At 28.6% G+C, this 23247-nt stretch overlaps 2 protein-coding genes across 5 annotated transcripts in view; both read left to right on the forward strand.

Annotated features, from left to right (window-relative positions):
* LOC129915568 (octopamine receptor beta-2R) overlaps positions 1–3251 on the forward strand; it is a 390029-nt gene extending 386778 nt beyond the window's left edge. For 3 of the 4 annotated variants that reach the window (XM_055995173.1, XM_055995172.1, XM_055995171.1), the window contains one exon: positions 2803–3251. In XM_055995173.1, coding sequence (XP_055851148.1) covers positions 2803–3121 — 319 coding nt within the window. In that variant the 3' untranslated portion in view covers positions 3122–3251. The remainder of the gene's footprint in view (positions 1–2802) is intronic. The other variant, XM_055995174.1, reaches the window with a different exon arrangement.
* Positions 3252–10241: 6990 nt separating this feature from the next.
* The window catches only part of LOC129916581 (octopamine receptor beta-3R-like), a 246081-nt gene continuing 233075 nt past the window's right edge, over positions 10242–23247 (forward strand). Inside the window, exon 1 of the mRNA XM_055996602.1 lies at positions 10242–10536. The gene's annotated coding sequence lies outside the window, so the exon portion shown is untranslated. The remainder of the gene's footprint in view (positions 10537–23247) is intronic.

Below are 23247 nucleotides of genomic sequence, written 5' to 3' on the forward strand. Positions count from 1 at the left end.
TCACTCACGTTTTTGTTAATAACTCTGTTAATAATAATGGTAGAAACTCAAATAATAGCTCTATTTTTAGAAGAAATGTGACTCTTTTTAACTTTGTTTCAATAAAATTGGTGTCATTTTTAGATCTTCAGATATTCGAATCTAAGTCCGTTCATTTTTTCTGCCCTATTCGATTTCACTAATCAAAAAGTTTTTTTTTTATAGAAATCAAGGTATACTTTTCTAATGGTTTTTCGTATGCTGAACTCGAATCCAAAGTCAAAAAAATTCCATCACATCAAGTTTTGGAGATATTACCGTTAGAAAATCAAAAATGCCCTTTTTTTAACAGTTTTTGAGGTTATGTCCTTTTGCGTGATAATTTTGTATAATTACATTTGTAGCGGTTTCTTAAAGGAGTAAATTTCTTCTTTTAAAATCCGTTTAAATCTTTTTAATATCTCTTTTCCTCTCTGAAAAATCCTATGTTGAATTCAACATGTTTGGTGCATATTCTCTATGCAAAAAATCTTATGTTCGTTTGGCGTTTCATGGCAAATCTCGAAAAGTTCTTCACTTTCAAATTTTGACATAATATCCTATCTGCATTCCTTTAAGTTGTTAAGTTTATAGGTAAGAAAATTTTTGAGATTTGCCATGAAACGCCAAACAAACATCAAAAAATTTGGAGTGCAAGACACTTCGAGTAGTGTCGCGTTCAAACTACCCGTGCCTATAGAGCAAGTAAAAAATTAAGTGCAACGTCTTTTAGCCTATAAACAGCAGACGAAAAAGGTACTTCCAAAAATACCTCATTTGTCAAATAAAAAACAATTAGTTTAGAAACTAAAATGCCACAGATGAACTTAAATAGCGGTCAATAACCCTCCTTTTGGCTTGGACGATAATAATAATTCAGTGAAAATGGGACCCAATAATATCAAGTTCTAAATGTTTTCTCTGCAGAAACTGTCAGTTTTACTATGCTACTACCAAGTTTCAAGATTCAATGACAGTTGGGAGTGATCAATAAATTTTTAGTATGAATTTCGAAGATATTTAATTTTCCTTTTTGACGTGATAACGTCTTATAAATCGATGAACCATGGCAGCCAACACAAAAAAGTGACGCCATTTTCTCCCGTTCCACTCTCGCACTTTCGCAGTGCGGCAAAAAATTTCAATTCAAAAATTTTCTATAGCTTATTTGAAAGATAATAACCTAAAGCTTAATCCAAGTGAAGGATTTTTAAAAATTCAGTCATTTAATAGGGTACACAGGGGTAAAACGGAAAGATAAGGTTTGGGCTAAAATCTAAACGTGAAGTCGTAGAGAGTTGACTTTTTTTGCTATAGATAGATAAAACTAATTTAAGAATAACTGCATTTAATAAAAAATTTTAAACAAATTTTGAAAAGTTTTGTTTGGACGTTGTACACGTGTTGACAAAATGATGATTTTTGGTAGGGGACATTTTTTTGACAATTCTAAAGGTGCCAGGTGAAAAATGAGAGAAAAAAAATTTAGGAGTCTGACACAGATTTTTTTCCAACACTCTGCGTTTCGAAATATGAATTTTTGAAAAACACCTTGTTTTTTAAGGGTATTTTTGGATAGTTTTTGATTTTTAGCTTTTTTTGCAGCGTTCAAAAAATCACAAACTTATAGGATATGTAGGTTTTGGCCTTATGCATACATGTGCATTGGAATCGTTTAAAGAGTTTTGACTGAATAACGAAAGAAACAAGTTTGTTGACCGTTTTTAACCAATTTTCATCGTTTTTTATTTTTATCTTTTTTATTTAATAGATAAAGGAATAAAGTTTATGGAGTAATGACCACGACTATATGTGTGCGAAGTTTCAATCATTTCCGTAAACACAATTTTGAGATAACTGTAAAATAAAATTTTAGAATTCAACAGGTTATAACTTTTGACCAAGAGCAGGTAGAAATTTTATTAAACTTTTATAAAACTGATACAATTACCTTTCATTTGGTGTATCACACATAACGATAAACTAACTACAAGCTACACAATGTTAATTCAAGAAACTTGCGAAAAACCTCAAAACACCAGTGGAGATCTGTTGCCCTCCCCCGAACAGCCACCAGTGTGGGAAGTGCCGTAATCTCAGTCTGGAAATTCGACATGGTTGACTTTAAAAAATTCTAACTTCTCTTGTAGGCATCTTTGAAATGAGATTGATACGTCAAGTGAAAGGTGAAATAATAAGCTTTCACATGGTGTATATTTTTTATAGGTTGTTTAACAAAAAAATTGAATCCATAGCCTGAGAACATAAAAATAAATGTTTTTTTTTTGCTTTTTTTAATGAAATTTGATCGAGTTCAAAAAATTCTAGCTCTTTTTGTAGATGTCTCAAAGACCTAATCGATATATAAATTTTGAACTAAGATAAAGCTTTCAGATTGTATAAAATTTTGTATAGGTTGTTAGAGAAAAAATGGAATTAATGACGTGAGAAGATAAAAATTCATGTTTTTTTGCTTTTTTTGATGAAAATGATTGTTTTCAATAAATTATTTTTATACTTTTTGCGCTTTTTGATATACCGATTAATTAAATAAGTCTAATGGTACGATATTCAACTCCTAGCCTCACATGGAGATATAGCAATCAACAAAGCTTAAGAAAAACGTATTACTTTTATTGAATCATCTAGCAAACCAACCATTTAGCCTGGGATCTAATTCTAGCCCACTTCAACAAAACCCACTTTTATTCAAAATTACCATAAAAAATCATATTTTTCCCGCCAAAAACAACACATATTAATTATTTCTATTTTTTTTTGCAGGTACATTGTAACATCACTCTGTTCTTCCTGTAAGTTCCCAGACATTTTTGTTGCCATCGTCTTTTGGATTGGGTATTTCAATTCAACATTAAATCCTTTAATCTATGCATATTTTAATCGTGATTTCCGGGAGGCATTCCGCAATACATTAAATTGTATATTCTGCTCATGGTCTAGGAATCAGCGTCTTCCATTGGACATTGATATCCGACGAGCTAGTTTGCGCTATGACAATCGTGCAAAAAGTGTCTATTCAGAAAGTTATTTAAATTCAACGCACGCCCAAAGAAGAACAAGTCAACTAGTCGAGAGTTTATAATAATGTTAAAATTAAAAATTAATTTTTTAATAATCATTATATTATTTATAAACAAAAAAAATCATCAATTTAAAAAATATCTTTGTTTCCTTTTTTTGTTTAATTTCTTAGGAAGAAAAAAAAACCAAACCCTACTCACAGAAAGATTTTATTTTTGTAAATTTAAAAAAATTATGTTTAAAGAAAAAAATTATTTTTTTATTAATATTTATGTACAAAGTATTTAATTTTTTTTGTGTTTTCTTTATAATTAAAAAAAAAAAAATAAACTATATTTAGATACATAATTGTGACATTTGTGTATCATAAAAAAAAAATAAAAACTAAAAAATATAAAATAAAATTCTTAAGCAATAAAAGCGATTGATAAGTAGTAGATTAAGCTCGTCTTTCATACTTGTATATAAATTTACCTGTTAACATTTTAAATATAAATTAAAAAAATAAAAATAAAATTAACAACAAAAAATGAAACACTAGACTCTTGTTAGGTCTATAACGATAAAGTTACTATAAGCCAAAATAACCACCACATACACATAAATTACATCAATGCATATAAAAACGTTTGTTCAATAAAAAAATAAATTTACGAAAGGATCAAAATAGAATAAAAATATAAAAAAAATTACATGAAAGTATGCATTTTTAGGGAAAAAATAGAAAAATAATAAAAAATTTAATTTTTAAATAAGAAACTCTGAGTGAATGTTTGTCTTGTCTTTGATTTTGTGTTTTTTTTTTTTTGTTTGTTTTTAGTTTAAAAAATTCTATTAAATAAATTTTATTTAATTTTTTTTTTATTTAAGTGCCAATGTGTATGCAATTGTTTTCGTAAAAAAAAAGAAAACAATTTGATTAGACAATCCAAAGCGAAAAAAACTTTATAATAAATAAGAGAAAAATAAATAAATAAAAATTAAATTTAAATTTAAAAAATAACCCAAAAAGCAATAAAAATATAACTCCATCCGATTATGTGAGATTTTGTATATTTATAATAAGAAAACAAAAAAATATCAAAATAACATTTTATTTTTTATTTTTGTTTAAACACAAAAAATAATCAAAGTGCATTTTTTTTGAAAATTAAAAAAAGAAAAATATAATAAATAAATTATATAGTGATTTTAACAGCGAAATAAAATACGAGAGACGACAAAAAAAAAACAACGGTGACATCAATTAGCTCCAAACGGTCCGTTGCAGTTCCTGGAATTAAGTTGACTGGGTGGCCATCCTGTGTGCTTTATGTGTTTTCCATAAGTCAGCAACTTGATTCCAGCAATGGCTTCTGATCCATTCAACGTGTGTGATGTCCCAAGAAAAAAAATAAAAGTCGTCTCTTTCATAGTGAAATATTGAAAAGTGAACAATAATAAAAAAAAAAATTAATTTTTTTTTTGTATATTTACCATGATCCCAATGCTTCCATAATTTTTTCTAAGTTTTTCCTATTTTTATTTATTTTTATAAAAATTGAAAGAAAAATATATAATAAATTGTATAGAAAAAAAAGAATACAATTAAGTAACGAAAATGTAGCAAAATTTAAAAATCATAATATTAATCCTTTCATTTCATAGAAAAAAAAAAAACATTATAAAAATTGTTGTATAAAAAATCCTGTTAAACATTAAAAAAAAATCAAATCTCTGTAAATTTTCTTGTAAACTTCTGTAAAATAATAAAAAACAAAAACATAAAATTTATAAAAATTGATACTCTAGTAAATACTATATAGAAGAAAAAAAACAAAAACTTACAAAAAAGATGTAAATGTTAGAAAAAAATAAAAATAGTAACTTTTCTAGAAGAAAAAAAAAAATGAATAAAAACAAAAAAATAAGTATCTTTGTTCTATACATACATAAAAAATAGTATATACTGAAGCTAGTCTTATTGAATATTTTTTTGTATTCGAAAAAAAAAGAAATGTGTGTGTGACTACAATTTTAAATTTGAACAAGAAAACATTAAAAAAAAATATATATAAAAGAAAAGAAAGAAAAAACTATTAATATTAAAATTAAAACAACAAATAAAAGAAAATTGTTTATTTATTTTTTAAATTTAGACTTACAACAAAAAAAAAAGAAAAACAATGACACAAAGAAAAAAAAAATGTTTATTTATTAAAAAAGAAATATAAATAATAAGAAAAAACAAAAATTACAACTGAAGAAATGTTAACTTATTTTTCAATACGTTTTCGGTAGAAAATTCTATATAAGCTTATCTATAAAAACTTTGTTATTTAAATTTAAAATGAAAAAAAAAATAAAATAAAATAAAAACAGTAATAAGTAAATGGTACTTGTTGACAATGCAAATAAAAAAAAAAAATAATAAAATAAAAATAAATGAAAATCTGAGAATAATATCAAATAAAAGAACTATAGAAAACAATGTGGATTTTTGGAAATTTTATTTAACAAAAAACAAGGACAGAGTTGAGAACCAAAACATAAAACCTTTTATAGTTTGTCCAGCAACGAAATATTTTTGTTTCAAATTATTCCGGGAATCTTATGTACATGTACGAATAATTGTGCTAGCAAAAAGGAGATATTTAAGGCTGGGGGTAGATTCTATAAACAACGAAACGAAAACGATCATTCGTTTTTAAAAAAACGAAAGCGAATTTGCTACAGATACAGAACAAATTCTTTCGTTTTTCAAATTGTATGAACCAAACCGTTCGCACACACGAAAACGATTGTTCGTTTTCGCCATACAGAATCTCAGCCCTGATTTAATGTTTTCCCCATTCCTTTTTTTTTTGTGAAAAATGAGAATAGTTGACAATTTCAGCTTCATACATATTTAATAGTAAATATTTATTTAAAAAAAAACATGAGTACGACAATAATAAATAATTGCAGAAATATTTGTTTTTGTTACGTATACGCCCTAGTGAACTATCGAATTTAAGCATTCATTGACTTAATGGCAACATTTTCTTAAAGTACAAACTTCTTTTACTCAAATAGTCTTAGATCTTTAACTTTATTAAGCTTAGCTTCTAGGATATATCAAAATTTTAAAAACTCGATTTTAAAACCCGATCAAGAGATTTGAGATAATTTTATATCACATCTGAGTGAATGGAAACAAATTCATAAATTGAACAAAAAAATCGAACTTGGTTGTTAAAGCATAAAAAAAAAAAATAGGCAAAAATAGAATCGCTTAAGTAAAATGATTTTCACACTAAAAATAAATTTAATGTAAATACAAGTAATTGCACCTTCAGCGCTCCTGCCCGCAGTAGTGCCTTTCATGTCCTTTTTCAGTTCCTGAAAATATAGTGGCGTAGGAATAAAAAACTTTCTTCTACTTTTAATAGTGGAATAAGAAACAAATTGAGGATGGAAAAATTTGTTTACCCAAAATCCATAAATGCCAAAATCCCGAAAATAAAACAGAAAAAGCAAATAAAAAACTTCCTAAAATTGTCTGTTCACTGAAACTTAAATTGAAATATTAAGACCTGAAACGAAAATTAAATATTTAAGTAGAACATAAAATCTTATTCCCTACTTTTTCCTCTGGGTAAACTGTGACAATTGTATATTGACGATTTTTCCCACTTTACTCAATCACATCACAACACTGCTGAAACCAATGAGAATTTAAAATTTGAAAAATTTGCGCAAATTTTTCATTTTAAATATGTAGATTTTCGGGATCCCATTCGGTATTCTGGGTTTTTATGATTCCAGATTTTCGGGATTTTGACCCCAACCCGAAAACTCACTGTAAACTATATTATTTTACGCTAATTTTTATTAAATTTAGACAACTAAAAACAATATTAATCTTAGGTCTGGTTGATATTCAGAAAAAGAAGAAAACCTAAGCAACTTTTTAGTTTTTGAGTTTATTTTTTATATGAATTATTTTAGAGGGGATCGGATCAAAATTCTGACTTTAAAATTCTGGTTTTCAAAATTCTGTTTTTTTTTTCACGGAAATTCTGTTTTTCAAAATTCTGCTTTTTTTTTCAATTCTCTCTTTCAAAACTCTGCTTTTTAAAATTCTGCTTTTCAAAATTCTGCAGTAATTTTTTTTTTTTTTTTTTTGAAGAAAAAAATTCTGCTGATTCTGTTTTTCTTTTTTCATAGCATTATGCGTTTACTAAACAAAAATACACCTCATCAATGTAATTTAAGTTTGGTACTTTCCTAACTGTTTGCTGTTTAACTGTCACAAATGTTTTTTAAACTGAGTATTAAAGAAAAAACCTTTTCTCGATATTTTTAAATTTATTGATTTATTAACAAAAAAAAAATGAATATTATAAAAATTGACAAAGCGCGCGCTTTTTAACATTTTCCAAACCCTTTTTTAACTTTTTTCCAAAATTTTGCAAAACAGAATTATGAAAAGCAGAATTTTGAAAGCAGAATTTTGAAAAGCAGAATTTTGACAAAAGTATTTTGACCCCGGCAGAATTTTGACCCCAGCAGAATTTTGACTCCAACCCATTTTAGAGTTATTATCTCGTGATAAAACAGTTACAGAGCCACTGCACATTAAAAAATAAAATGCACGACTGGGGTCGCACGTACTTGCTCTTGCAGTTCAAAGCACTTTTATGTTAGTCTACTTGTAGATTTTAAAAGCTGGATCTAAATTTAAAAAAAATTGATATTGGGGAAGAGCCGACATTTAGGGCAAAATTTTGTTAAATGAAAAAAAATTTTTTTTTTGTTATTTGACTTTTTTGAGAAAAATAAAAATGCAGTTTTATTGCCACTGCTTTAAATATTACGTATACAAAGTTTAATCAAAATCGTTAGAGCCGTTTTCGAGAAATTCGTAATATCGTATTTTTTTGTATGGGAGGTATACGTTCTAAACGAGATATAAAAAAACAAAAAAAAACCAACTTTCAGAATTCCATAAAAATCATCTATACCAAATTTGAAGAAAATCCATCCACCCGTTTAGGCTGTGGAAATGTGTACAGATGGACGCACAGACGCACGGACGGAATTGCGGGACCCACTTTTTCGGAATTCTCCATCATCGTAATGTTGGTTTTGATTAAAACCTCAATTTTTTTTCGACACGAAACCAATACTTGCCCTATAGAGCAAGTAATAATGTGTATGACTTTGCCTCTAGAGGACGCCATATTCCATTTTGTCCTTCTATCTACATAATATAGTCAATTCCATTTTTACTATTCGAAAAACAAAAAAACAAAAAACTGCATTACAAAAAATGTCTCCAGGCTTAATAAGAAAAAAAAATCGATTTTTTGTTATGTATACGCCCGAGTGAACTGGAATTCTTTAATTTCTAGATTTGAAAGTTGTACTTAATTAACGGATTTAATAAATAACCATTTTAAAGAAATGTTAGGTTAGTTTTACTTTAAAGATACTAGAACGCTTCTTATAACAGAATTGAGCCTTCAAAGTAAGCGCAATACCTCGACGAATTCAATAAAATTTAACCACCAAAGGTTATTAAAAAAAAATAAATATTCATTATTAATTTGGAAGCATTATAAAACCTTTCTTCGTATTCGCTTCCCTTTCCCATACGGATAAATAATTGCTACTGAGAAACTAAAATAAGTGGTGAAAGTGATTTTTTCAAAAAACCGCTTTCAAAATATTTCATTCGCTTATAAAATCAAGCCCTAAAAATTCCATAACAAACCTATGAAGTCGTTTCCACCAAACAGAAACACTAACTTGAAAAAAATAATCCAAATTTTTAGTGCAACGACATTAACTAACAACTGAAAATCAAAGTTAACGGTCTTTTAGTCAGTTTTAAGTCAGTTAACTTTATAATGTATTCACCACACCAATGGAAAGCTTTCTACTAAACTTGAACTCTACTTTTCAATATAAGCTGGAACTAACTATCGCAGTAATGGGATCCGAGTATTTTGCTTTTTTTAACAGATAATGGCTCTCAAAAGCTTTCGAATAAAGTTGTAATGAGAATTAACTTCAAACATTTTAACGGTTTTATGGAAACTTTACTTTTATACTCCTATAAAACCATCTCTTTTCCAACAAAAGCTTATTTTATTCAACAACCATCCACATAAACTTTCTATTTCATCAACAAAAAATGGTTCTAATATTTACTAACCACATGACGTTTCAAAGGAAATGCATTCACATACCCCAATATGGATAAAATACCACTACACTCCTGAAAATACCAACATATAAAACACGCATTCATGCATTAACGAATATTTAAACAGCCAATATTTTGTTAACCTTGTTTACATTTCCCTGACCTTTCACGCCATTTCTATTCAATAAATTTTTTATAAAACCCTTCTCATATAAACACTAAAGTGCTTCGTAATGACTTCTCTGGCATCAATACAAATACTCGCTATATCGCAATGCAACAACGTCAATAGTATTTATATAAAAAAAAAAAAAACTTCTCGCGCTCATCCACTCTATTGTACTACTACATACTACTACTTTTTCTATAAAGTCCTGTCAAAATTCAAACCGAAGGGGTTTCTGTATGATAAACTAAATATCTCATGCGAAAATAGGGAACCTGCGCAATGCGAAACGCATACACGCTTCCTATAACCACCTACAAGCATGTCCTGTCCATATCGTAGTGAGCGAGCCTAGCACAGCAACATATTGACACAAACGAGAGTACCAGTTATCTCCAGGACTTTAAGACGGTCGGTTCGATTCAAGAGTCCTTTCAATCAAAAAATTTCGAAGCATTTTCTGCTCAAATTCTGCTTGAATTTTTTTTAATCGATTTAATACAAGTTCAGTGTTAATCACTATTGTTTCATATATCCTTGAGGCACACTATATCACACACAACTAAAAAAAAAAAAAACAATTTTTTTTATTATTCAACAACAAAAAAAACCAAAATAGTTCAAAAAAAGGATATGCCAAGAGTTTTCAGTTTTTTTTTAAATGTAAGAATCCATAATGAGTGTGTCCTTTTGTGTGTGTGGTGGTTGTGTTGTTGTGTGTCGTTGTCTAACAGTGCGGTGCGGTCCTCCCCATTAGAAAAGCAATAAATACAAAATCTAAAAAAAGGACATAAGGTCGTGTTTCAATTGATTATAATTCTCATATAAAAAAAAATCAAAAAAAAATTGAAAGAAAATAAAGAAAAAAAAACTAACGATTGACAGAAAGGACACACATTCGTCCTGGTGTACCTTTTTTTGTATCGAGTTCCTTATATAGCCTCTTTTCTTTCACAATATATTTCAAAAATTTATTTATTCGCAAAAAACTTCTTCAATGGGTTAAGTGCGCTAAGGGTTACGTAAAATATATACGAAAGGATTTCGCTTATTAAGGACATTTTTTTGCAAATCGGATTTATGGAATTATACCCAAAGGATTCGAGTCAAGTCGATTTATGTATTACTTTTTCACACAGTAAGCAAAAAAATTTATATATTTTTTTTTTATTAAAATTTATTGTTGTTACCTTTTGGTTGTATGAAAAGTCAAAGGACCAAAATAAGAATCTCTCTAGCATCAGCGAAAAAAAAAATCATAACAACCAGCAACAGAAAAGTCCCATTCAAGATTGTAAATGTAAATGTTTATGAAGTCCTTTATATTCCGCACTACTACACCAGAGGTCTCTCTATTAAACACACAGCTCAGCACAGAGGACATGGGGCTGCTAGGAGCTGTGTGCCTATATATTGAGGAGCGCTGTGCACGCGCGCGAGATAGGATCTCGATATGTCTCTTCTTCTGCACGAGAACAGAAGAGGTGTTTGTTGGGGGGCTGCTTTTGTGTGTCAGCAGTCCACACGTATCCGTATCCGATTCCAGTTTGCGTGAGAAAATCATCACTCTCGTTTATATATGTGTGTGTAGTTTTTATTAGTGTTAGTTTAGAATTTCAATTAAAACGAAAAATAGATTTCCGCCCAGCCTGTCTGGGCCTAATTAGCCATACACAGATTGTGACTGGCAGGTGGTGAGACAACAACAAGGATTTGGGTTTCCATTTGATTAAATTCTTGTGTGTGACGAAACGAGGCACTTAAAGCGACTCAAGGGGCATAAAACGAAACCAATGCCACAGTGATTGAATGAGTGAGGGAGCGGAGCGCCAAAAAAAAAACTTATTCGAAAGTCAACAGGATAATAGTGTGTGCGGTTGTATATCTACCTATTTCAACCATCAGGTTTGGCAGGCTATATAAATTGTCTCATTGTTGTCACTTTTATTTCGGTCTTCGACCAGGCTACGGGTTTTTGAAATATCCTTTTTTTGAGGGTTTTTCATTCCTTACAAAGAGAAAAGCCTAAAAGTATACTATATATAAAAAAAAAACGTGCCTCATTGATTCAGAGGATTTATCACAAAAGCAAAGCAAAAATAGAGAAAAAATGGGGAGAAGGGTAAAAGTATAAGAGTTAAAAGAAAGGATTTTCGTAATTAACTTCCTTGCACTCGACGTGAATACAAAAGTTGGGGATTTTCCTTGAAGGAGCTCGGTTCGGCTCGGGAAAATCCTTCAACAACTTGATTGCATTTCTTTTGTTGCCTACACATAGTTTATATTATATTCTTCTTCTTCGAGGATAAAAGTAAAATAAAAATCGGGACGAGGAAGAAGAAGAAGAAAAATAGAAAAAGCCTACACCATTCAATTCAATGTGGCTGAAATGGTATTGATTTTGGATTTGTTCCAAAACGTGCTGTGTTGTACCCCTTTGCCCTTGCTTTTTGTGACTAAAAGTTTTATAGTTTTGTGTGTTTTCACATAGTTTCTTCGCGTTTCGTGTTGTTTCCATTATTTCAGTGCAGGATTTTCCATTGGGACAATGTTATCAAAGAAGGCCTATAAATAATTGTGTTCAATAACTCTTTTTCTTGGAAAAAATGTAAGTAATATTGATTTTTTGGAAAAGAAAAGAAGAGGTTTTTAATCATGACAATAGCATTTAGCTTTGACAGAGGTTGAAAATTAAGGAATCAGAGTGGTGGTGACTACCTCCAAGCTTCTAAGTTCAACTGACATTTCTATGGATGATTAGATTTATTTCTTTGAGAAATGGTAGTAAAAATAATTCAAACAGTGTGGAAACTACCCAAAGCTAGTTGGCTGTCAATTATAACGTCTGACGTTATGATACCACGAAACTTAAACAAGAAAAGGTATAACATTTATACACTGACCAACAAAAAAGAAGAACTGACTTTTCATCGGAACTTAATTCTACAATCAAAAATATTTTATTTAAATACACACAGTCAATAGAGAAAGAGAAGAAGTTGAAAATGCTTGTCAAATAGAAAAAACAAAACAATAACCACAATCAAAGCGTTTGTCAGTTTTCAAGAATAAAATTTTAAACTTTGTTCTAAAGCAAAAGAAAATTGGTTAAAATTCCTTATAACTGTTCCAGATATCATAGTTCAACAGAAATAAAAGTTTTTAAACGAAAAGAAAAACACCACTGTAAACTGTAAAAGAAAGAGTGTAGTTTATGTTGCTATTGACAAGAACTCAAGAAAACTTATTTTGTTGCATGCTTTTAGGATTTATCATCTAAATTTAAATATTGTAACCCGTAAAACAAAAATTGATTTCTGTATTTAGGGATTGCCACATCAAAAAAGATTTAAAAACTAATATTTGTTTGATTTTAGAAATTGTTCAGAATATAATAGAAATAATTACAACCTGGAGGAGACTCAAGTTTCTACTGGGAAATGCTTAAGCAAATTTTCTAGAGTGAAAAAAAGTGGTTGAATCTAAGACAATTTTAAAATGCAGATACCTTACTTTTCAGAATCGTTTTAAATGTGCTTTCTTTCTACATAATATTCTTCACTATTTGAGAAATAATACCTGTTGTTGACCAAAAAGTTTGTAGTTTATTTTAGACATATAGTAAAAATATTATTTTTAAGCGTTTAAAAATCGGCTATACATATTTTTCTTGTCGTAAGATTGATTGAATGTCATCATAGTTATTAGAGGGATTTTCCGCAGTGGGATATTTGTGGAATTCACAAATTTACCAAATTGTCCAATAATTTTTTGTAGCAACAACAACAAGTTAATCTGTTAAAAAGAACGAAATTTGTGGTCTCGATTATATTGAAAATTGTCGTCGGTCGATTTCAAAAAAAAAAAAAAAAAAAAAAAAACAGGAGCATAAAGATTTCAAAAAACACATTTTTCGATTTTTTAAAATTATTTAATTTTTTTTTTTTTTTGAAAATGGGTTGATGATTTTTTTTTTTTTAAATTCTATTTTTAAGCGCTAATTGAAATTTTCTTAAAATGGAATACGAACTTTTTTTAATGTACCTACCTAAGAAAAGAAAATTTTTATAAATAAAAAAACTGTTTTTTTTTTTAAACTGGTCTAACGATCATTTTGTAATTTCAATATACTTTAAACTTCTTTCATTATAGTATAGTATAGTAAAAATATTACCAATTTAAAAAAAAAATTAATTATTAGAAAAAGTAATATATAACCTCATTTGAGACAATGTTAGGTGCTTTTATGACATTTTTACTCCAATAAACCCTTCGCACATAAACTTCAACTTAAATGTGCTTATTACAAAGCATGCATGGAAACAAAATAGATATTCATACAAAAAAAAAAAAAACAAAATACACTCAACGTACTTCGATATCTCCCTGCAATTTTTTTGCACGCATACAATTTGTAACAAAAGCAAAGACACATCAAACATTTTTATAAAAAACACGAATGAACCATTAAATTATCAGCAATCGCAAGGGCTTTGAAATTTGAACATTTTGTTTTGAGTATTTCGACAAAAAACATAGCAATTTTTAAAGTTCACTATTTAGAGTAGTCAATGTAAAATTTTGATGGTTGACTATATTGGATAGTTCACTATACTTGGGGTTCACTCATTCGAGCGTCTACTGTACATATATGCACAACAAGCTTGGTTTTCGAAAGTCCAATCTTTTTGATCGGCCGATATTTAATCATTCATTTTCATATTGATTAAGACCCATTGCCTAATCAAGTCAAAGCTTGTTTCTTGCTGTCGCGAAGAGCTTAGGGTTCTTGGTATGCAGCATAATGTAAGGCTCTGCTGGGTTAACGGCCACAGTGATGTGTTCGGCAACGAAAAAGCGGATGAGCTTGCAAGGGAAGGCTCAGTTCTTGATCCCTCTCTCATAGACCATGACATCAGAATCCCACAATGTGAAATAAAGCGAAATATCGTCAACAATATTTCACAAAAAAAACCAATGAAAGATGGAACCTCCTAGAAACCTGCGGTCACACCAGGAAACTATGGCCGAACTTCGACGAGAAAAAATCAAATAAGATCCCTAATAGGCGTCTTAACGGGACATAACCTAACCTAACCTAACTAATACCCATTGCTGAAACGAAACTTAAATATTAAAGTAAAATTCCTCTTTCCTCTGCATAAACTGTCACATAAGGTTTTATGTAGAACTTAAATACTTAAGTTTAGTTTCATAAAATAGGTAGTAGTTGTAGTTTTCTGAAATTTGGCAATATGTTGAAACATACTTTTAGAGCTATTAGTGTATGATTTAAGGCAAATATTAAAGAACAAAATTAGTTATAAAGATTATTTCAACCAATTCATTAACACGTAAGACCAAAGTTTCAGGAAAGTACTAAAAAATATTTCTTCAGCCAATCCTACCTACGTTAATATAGGTACTGATTTTTAAGATGGTAACGCATTTTCTATTTAATAAAGTTCAAAGTGGTGAGGTTTATGAATTTAAAAAACTGCACCACTGTGCCTGAAATTAAGACTCGTTTCAAAGAACACATTAATCAGCAATTATCTATTTTTTGTTTAAAGCATTTCCGTACAAAATTAAGTTTTTCCAGTCTATGTATTTTTTGTTTGTTTATTTGTTTTATCTTCCAACATATTAAAAAAAGAGGTTGTCTGTAAAGTCATTTTACGGACGATGATTTTACGTGATAACGTCGTAAGGAAACAGGTTGTGTGCGTTTAAAATGAGTCAATTGAAGCGTTTATTTATTTCAAACAATCATAATTTACAAGAAAAAGCTAAAAAAAAAAATACCTTTTTTCTTTTCTCATTATATTAATTTTTTTATTTTAAAAGCTTACAAAAAAAAAATTATACCACTAAAAAGCCAAATATTTTCTTTATATAATAAAACCATTTTTAAATTTTTACAATCCGCAAAAAGTATTAAAATAATTTATTAAAAACAATCATTTCTTATGAAAAAATCACTTCCAACACCCAAAAATGATATAACAACTTATAATAAATTTTATACCACCTGAAAGCTTATTGCTTCAGCTCAAAATATATATATCGATCATGTCTATTAGGCATCTCCAAAAAGAGCAAGAATTTTTTGAACTTGATCAATTTTCATTTTTCATCAAAAAAGCAAAAAAAAACATATAATTTTATGTTTTCACGCTATTGAATCAATTTTTTTTAAGACAACCTATAAAAAATTGTATATCATGTAAAAGCTTATAATTTCACCTTTCATATGAAGTTTCAATCTTATTTCTACGATGCCTAGAAAAAATTCCAAACTGAGATTATTGTACTTCCCACATTGGTGGCTGTTCATGATTAACAGATCTCCACAGGTGTTTTGATGTATTTTGCAAGTTTTTTAATTTAACATTGTGTAGCTTGTAGTGAATGTACAGTTATGTGCGATATACCACATAAAAGGTAACATCATCAGGATGCTCAATAAAGTTAAATCATATTTGTATTTGCTTTAGATCAAAAGATAGAACCTGTTGAATAATAAAACAAAAAATAAAAAATTTTACCGTTATCTCAAAATTGTGTCTGCAAAATTGATTAAAATTTTGCACAGATATAGTCCTATCTATTATATATCTACAATATAAATTTCATTTATTTATCTGTTGAAGAAAAAAGATAAAAACAAAAAACGGTTAAAATAGGGACACAAAAACTTGTTTTTCCCGTTTTTCGGTCAAAAACCATTTTGAAATACCAATTTTTTACACATGTATGCATAGAAACTAAATGTTCTATAAGCTTGAGATTTTTTGAATGCTACAAAAAATTTAAAAAAATAAAAACTCACCCAAAATAAGTAGGTTTTTTTTTTAAAATTCATATTTCAAAACGCAGAGACTTAAAAAAAAATCCGTATTTGACGTTTTTCAAATTGTGAAAGGTCTATCCCATGTTTAAGTTTTAGAAAACCATTTATAGCTTGGTTTTGAAGTTTTTTAGAATTTTTTCAATATCATTGTCAATCTTGCAATAAATTTATCTATTGATTAAAAAAATTCAAGTCTTTACACTGTCGCGTTTAGAAAATAGCCAATTTTTTGAAATTTTGTTTTACCCCTATTTACCCTATTAAAAGATAGGATTTTTTTTAAATCCTTTAAATGTATTTAACTTTAGGTTATTATCTTTCAAATAAGCTATAGAAGATTTCAATTTCGCGAAAGTGCGAGAGTGGAACGCTAGAGTTTTTATTTTCGAAAGTAATCAGTTTTAAATTTTAGGCTAAGTAATTTGTTAAATATTTTTCTAACCAAAATTTTATAAGCTGTGCACTTTTTCTATTCACTAAATACAAAACATACAAACATACTTCACATATTGTGGGTCTTTAAGCAACTACCTGGCCTTTACTATTTTCCAAGAAAGAAACCTTCAATTACATTTTTTTAACATGCAATGAACTAACCACAACTACTATGAACTGAACATGCAATAGTTTCTCCAACATCACTTTAGAATTTACCTCTCCCATCCGTGTTCTTGTTTTGTTAATTCACATTAAGAACACAAAATGCATTTTCTTTGAAAAATCACACAATTTTTCGAATGATTTCTCTTCAATTATGAAGAAGATTTTCTTTATTAAAGCACTTAAATTTGATTATCACATTTGAATAAATGAAATGACTTTTTTTTAATTCGGTTAAGCTTCTATTAAGTTTCGGTTATTTGTATTGATAGCTCACTCCGATTTTCAATCCTTTTTTCTTTTTCTAGTAGTATCAATATTCGCTTTGAAGGTAAAATAAAGTTCTTTTCTTTCACTTTGAATATTTCAGAAGATTGGAAGAGTGTTATTTATGAGGGTTATTTGTTGTTTTGTTCTTCTAATTAATCTCCATCTTAGCAAAAAAAATTCTTAACTTAAACTTTTCGACCTTTTTTTAAGACAAAACTCATTTGTTTTACAAACCTTCACAGGTATTTATAACTCTAACCAAGTCCATATCCCAGTGTCAGTCAAAGTATATTTTATTTTCCACAAGCTACTCAACAGCTGTTAATGAACTTAAATTTTTCTCAAGAAAAATTAAGTAAAGTCAATAAATTAAGGATCCAAAAAAGGATTTCCTGGAGAAAATACATTGAACTGAAAAGAATTAAAAGTACAGAAAATTAAATTTGACTTTCCTAAATGTCTCAGGGCCTCTTTTTATTCAAATTCAAACCTGTCCTTATATTTCCTTTTCCAATATAATGATGGTTATATAGGTACCTTACATTTATAGTTCAACGAAGATATACCATCGTTCTATTTTCGTTCCTCCTTTTGCTGAATGGGTAGGTATGAATCGGTCTTGACTCAATGCAGGAGGATATTAAAAAAAAACAAAAACTCTTTGCGCTCGTGATTTGGATTTGGAAAGTTGCCAAAAATTTTGTTGTTGTTGTTTCTTGCTTTTATTTCCTAGAAAACCATACTCAACAACATTATAGGCTCGTGTGCAGAGCCATCCTGCCCAATTTCAAAAAAAAAAACTGTGAATGTAAAGTTTTCTCAATGGAAATTTTTGCTGTAGATAGGACATGCGAGAGTCTTTCTATATACTTTCTCTTTATATTCATGAAGCTACCCCCTCTCACACTTTTGAGAGAGGGTTTATTTTGTGCCAAAAAGGTAATCCCCAAAAGATAGGGAAAGTATTAATGCAAAGTGTAAAGAAAACAATTCCCAAAGTAGATATCCTTGTGGACGGACCGGACGCACTGAACCTAATATCAAATTTGTTTTTGTGCTCTCATTTAAATGATGCATATAATCATCTCATGTCCCTCTGCTTCGTTTCGTCCAGGACCAAAAACCGACCTCTGTCGATCCACGACCTCTATTAAAGCGTTTTTAATGTAAGCACCATAACCGACCGTAGCCGTCTAAAAAGTTTGATAGTGCACTAAGCACACACATTTTTTTAAGTGCGAGTACCGAGACTCAAGCTAGAAAGGACGATAGCGAGGAGGAATATGAAAGTGGATATAATATCCTTGGGAATAAAAGTTTGATGATGGAAAATGAAGCGAAATGGAAGAAGCACAGCAGCAAGGAAGCATAATTACAATTATGTCCTTTTAAAACATTAATTATCTATGACTTCGTTTTTGTACTTTTATTTTATTTTTTTTATTGCATCCATACACGTGCGATAGCTGTGTATTAGAGAGTGTGTAAGTGTGTATCCTGGGAGGACTACAAAAACTAACACGAAAAAGAACGCACGCCGCCATTATTATTTATAGTGGATCGTCCTGTGCACTTTTCTCTTACAATCTTTTTCTTTATTTCCTCGTGGAAACATAATCAACGATGAAGAAGAAGTGTCTTGGTGATTGCTAGAGCTTCAGAGTTCCTTTAGCCAGTAGACGTGGAAAAGTCTTTTCTATATACGAAAAGAAGGAAGATTTCATTAAGATCTTATTCGGCTCTACTATACGCTGAATGATTTATACAGAACTTTTATTTTTAATCCAAATTGAATGGAAGAGCTTCATCTTCTCTCTGGCCAGGCTCTGGGGCTCTAGGGTGTTATTATAGACGACAAACTCAGAGAGAATGAAATTTTATATTCGCATAAGAAAGTGCTATTTAAGTTGATTTTTATTCTTGATGATGTCTGATTGGAGTTTTTAATTTTTTTTTCTCATTAAATAAAAATAAAAAAGGATGGAACTTTTCACATCATCCTTGGCCAAAGGACGGAATATAGCTACCTTGAGTGAAATGAAGGGAAGGTTACAGAAAAAAATAAGATATTTTTCAATCAGCAGAAGTTGGTTGTGATAGCCTTCAGTTTCAAGATCTGTATCTGTAATTTATCGTTTTTTTTTTTTTTAATTTTTGTCTACCTACTTCAAATTATTTCATTTTGTTTGAAATCATTATTTAGTTCTCTTCTTGTAATGTGACCTTGAATCAGTGAATTCATCGAGATTGTCCCTGACACTAGATATCTTCTTATTAAGAGTTTCAAATCAATATAGCTTTTGGTTCTCTCATTCACTCAGGGTTGTTTGTCGTTGAATTAAGGACTGCGGCAAGAATTGTTTTAACATAATTTAATTGCGGAAATGAGGATGTTTTTTTTTTTTTTAATTTAGAGTCCTATTAAATTTCTAGTTTATTTTGTTGGGAGAATCAGGAAGTTGAGATAACGTTTATAAACCAACAGGAAATGTTAAAGTTTGTAATCTTGTACAGTGTTGGTGCTGAAGGCTGTGTAAAATTTAACACTGTGACTAGTTTTCAATAATTTAATTTTAAATGAATGGGTGAAATAGGTTTGTGTATCAAACTAAGACAAAGCATTTACTGTTATTTTCATTGTCAGCCTCAAGCTACGCCGCACAGCTACATTTGCACGGCCATTTCTGGACGAAAAGTCATGAAATTTGGTACACTGAATGATAATAGTATGGAGAATACAAAAAGGCTGCCAACTTTTTTTTATTCAAAATGGCGGCTCCAAAATGGCGGAAAGAATGAGCTTTAAAATAGAATTTTCATTTTCAAAACAGTATATAAGCTAAAAATTGGGCTAAATTCATGTCAAAAAGGTGTTAGATTTAAGATTTAGGATTCATAGATTCATATTCTTTACAAAAAAATCAAAAAATTTGAAAACAAAGTCCAAAAAATGCCAATTTAGTAAAACACACTTTAAGACCTCTAAGTACGCTATTTCATGTATTTTTTTTTTTTCACTTATCACAATTTTGAGATCTCTTCTATTTATATTTCATAAGAAAATTGAAAATATTGGGGTTATATTGTTGCCAACTATGTTTTTAAGTAAATACAGAAAACATGATATAATGAAAAGTTACAATGTTCAATAAAACTGAGAATTTATTTTTTCCGTAAACCAAAATTAAAGATTTTAACGGTCTTAATTCAAATCCAAAGTCGAAAAAAATCTATGCATCACGTTTCGTAGATAAAAATTAATTTTGATCTGCTTATATCTCAAAAACGTGACGTCATAGATTTTTTTCGACTTTGGATTTGAATTAAGAACGTTAAAATCTATTAGAAAAGTATATCTTGGTTTACGGAAAAAATAAATTCTCAGTTTTATTGAACATTGTAACTTTTCATTTTATCATGTTTTCTTTATTTACTTAAAAACATAGTTGGCAACAATATAACCCCAATATTTTCAATTTTCTTATGAAATATAAATAGAAGAGATCTCAAAATTGTGATAAGTGAAAAAAAAATACATGAAATTGCGTATTTAGAGGTCTTAAAGTGTGTTTTACTAAATTGGCATTTTTTGGACTTTGTTTTCAAATTTTTTGATTTTTTTGTAAAGAATATGAATCTATGAATCCTAAATCTTAAATCTAACACCTTTTTGATATCAATTTAGCCCAATTTCTAGCTTATATACTGTTTTGAAAATGAAAATTCTATTTTAAAGCTCATTCTTTCCGCCATTTTGGATCCGCCATTGTGAATAAAAAAAAGTTGGCAGCCTTTTTGTATTCTCCATACTATTATCATTCAGTGTACCAAATTTCATGACTTTTCGTCGTAGTGCTCCTAGATCCATTTTTTTTTTTTTTTTTAAGTTTTATAGTGAAGTGATTTTAAGAGAACATTTTAATTTTTTCAGTCCCTTAGGGAATAGCTTGGTACGCTATTGAGCCAAAAAAGTTAAAAAGTACCAAATTTTGTATTATATATTTGTTTATTCGTAATAATTTCAATCAGCATAACTGTCAAAAAAGTGATAAGTTCTGCTATGTTAAAATTATATGCTGGCAAAAAAAGTGCTGAGATTTAAAAGTGTACAAATTCTAAAGTTTGGTTTTAAATTTATATCAGTTAAATTTTAATCGTCAAGAGAACAAACAAAATTCAACTGATACAAATTTAAAGGAATCCGTTCAAAATTCTGACTTCAAAACTATGGTTTTCAAAACTATACTTTTTTGAAGAAAATTCTGTTTTTCAAAATTCTGTCTTTTAAAATTCTGCTAATTCTGTTTTTTTTTTTCATAGCTTATGCGTTTACTAAACAAAAATACACGCCATTGATGTAATTTATGTATGGTACTTTCCAAGTTGTCTAGAAGACTGATTGTCTTATAAACCTCAATCTTTAAATTTATTGATTTATAAAAAAAAATTGACATAGTACTAGTACTAGTACTAAGTAAGTATTCTCAAATAAGCAACAAATTTTGCGAGCTGATGATTTTACAAAATTCTGCAAAAACTTAAAAATGGTTTTGGAAAATGTTAAAAAAAGCACGCTATTTAACATTTTCCAACCTCTCTATTATTCTATCAAGTTTTATACAACAAAGAAAATGAGAAATACTCTAAAATAGTACACAAAAAAAAAAATCATATAATATATAAGATAAAATTTAAAATTTTCAAATTTTTTCCTTTGTATGCCACTACAAGACCAATCGCTATGCAAAATTTCAAGTTTCTATAATAGTAGAGTAACTAAAGCAAATTATTAGGGAACCTAGCCTAACAGCTCTGATTTTGATGATCTTTTTTTTTCAAATGTCGGTAACTAAAAATACTTTAAAGTCTATAGCTTAAAAATTGCCGATATTGCCGTATTGTTTTTTTTTTTTAAATTAAAATTAATTTTTTTTTAATTAAACCATTTTTTTTGCTTAAATTTCATAAAATAAACTATACCAAAAGAATCTCCAGGTAATTTATGGAAAAAAATATAGTGGAGTTAAAAGCAATCTTCCCTCGTTTAAGCGATAAATGCAATTTTCTAACAAACTGACTTCAAACACAAAAAAAAATACTTTGAACACACAACGGCAACACTAACAGTATTTGCATACACGTTTTAAAAAGCCAGAATCTCATTTCTATCTGTAAAATTTAAATCCACTAAATTTAATTAAGATTATTTGAAAGAATGGTCCTCAACTCAGAATTTTGAAAAAAAAAAACGTTATTAAAAATTTTTAAATGACTTTTTTTCAAATAGAATATGATTTTTTTTTTTTTGAAAAATTTTTGGTAATAAATATTATCAGATGAATTCCGAAGAGGAAAAGGTTATATTTATTACCGTTTTGAAAAAAAAAATTAAAAATTCCTTCAATTTCATTGGATTTTCTTGATAAAAACTGAATTTTTGCATTGAAATAATTGATTTTCTCAAAGACTATAGCAATTAAGAACTTTTGCCATTTAACTTTCAACAATAACGGCTATTGAATGACAAAGAAAAACTAACTTTATTTTTAAATATTGAACTTAAAAAAAAAATAAGTTAAATTTTTTTTTTCCAAATTTCTAATTAAAAAAGTTCTTCGATAATGAAATACTTTTTAATTTTTTTCATAAACTGTAATTTATATTGACATTTCTTTTTATAATTTCAAATCATTATTAATGTGGCAAAAAAAAAAATTGAAAAATAAATGCATTTTATATTACGAAAATTTTTTAAAAAGGACATGTAAAAATTTTTTAAATAATTTTTTATTTCAAAACTCTGAGTTAAATTACCATTTTTTTCAAAAATCCTTTCTTCCATTTAAATATTTTTTTTTTGTGTTTGAAGTCAATTTGTGAGAAAATTGCATTTGAAATTCAGTGCCAAAGTTCCTAGAGAACTTCTCTGTGTACTACCTTGCCCCTTGATTCACTATACAATAAACTACTTGCAAAATTTCAGTTTGCCCGATTTTTGTTAATTAGCTTATAGTAAAATGTCAACTATTTATTTAATGAAGATTTTATAAGAAAATTAAATCACATTAAATGCGTTAAAAGTTTTTATGCAGAAATATTTTCATATGTGAACGTTTTTTGGTTAAA

Source organism: Episyrphus balteatus, chromosome 3 (assembly GCF_945859705.1).
Source record: "Episyrphus balteatus chromosome 3, idEpiBalt1.1, whole genome shotgun sequence".
NCBI lineage: Eukaryota > Metazoa > Arthropoda > Insecta > Diptera > Syrphidae > Episyrphus > Episyrphus balteatus.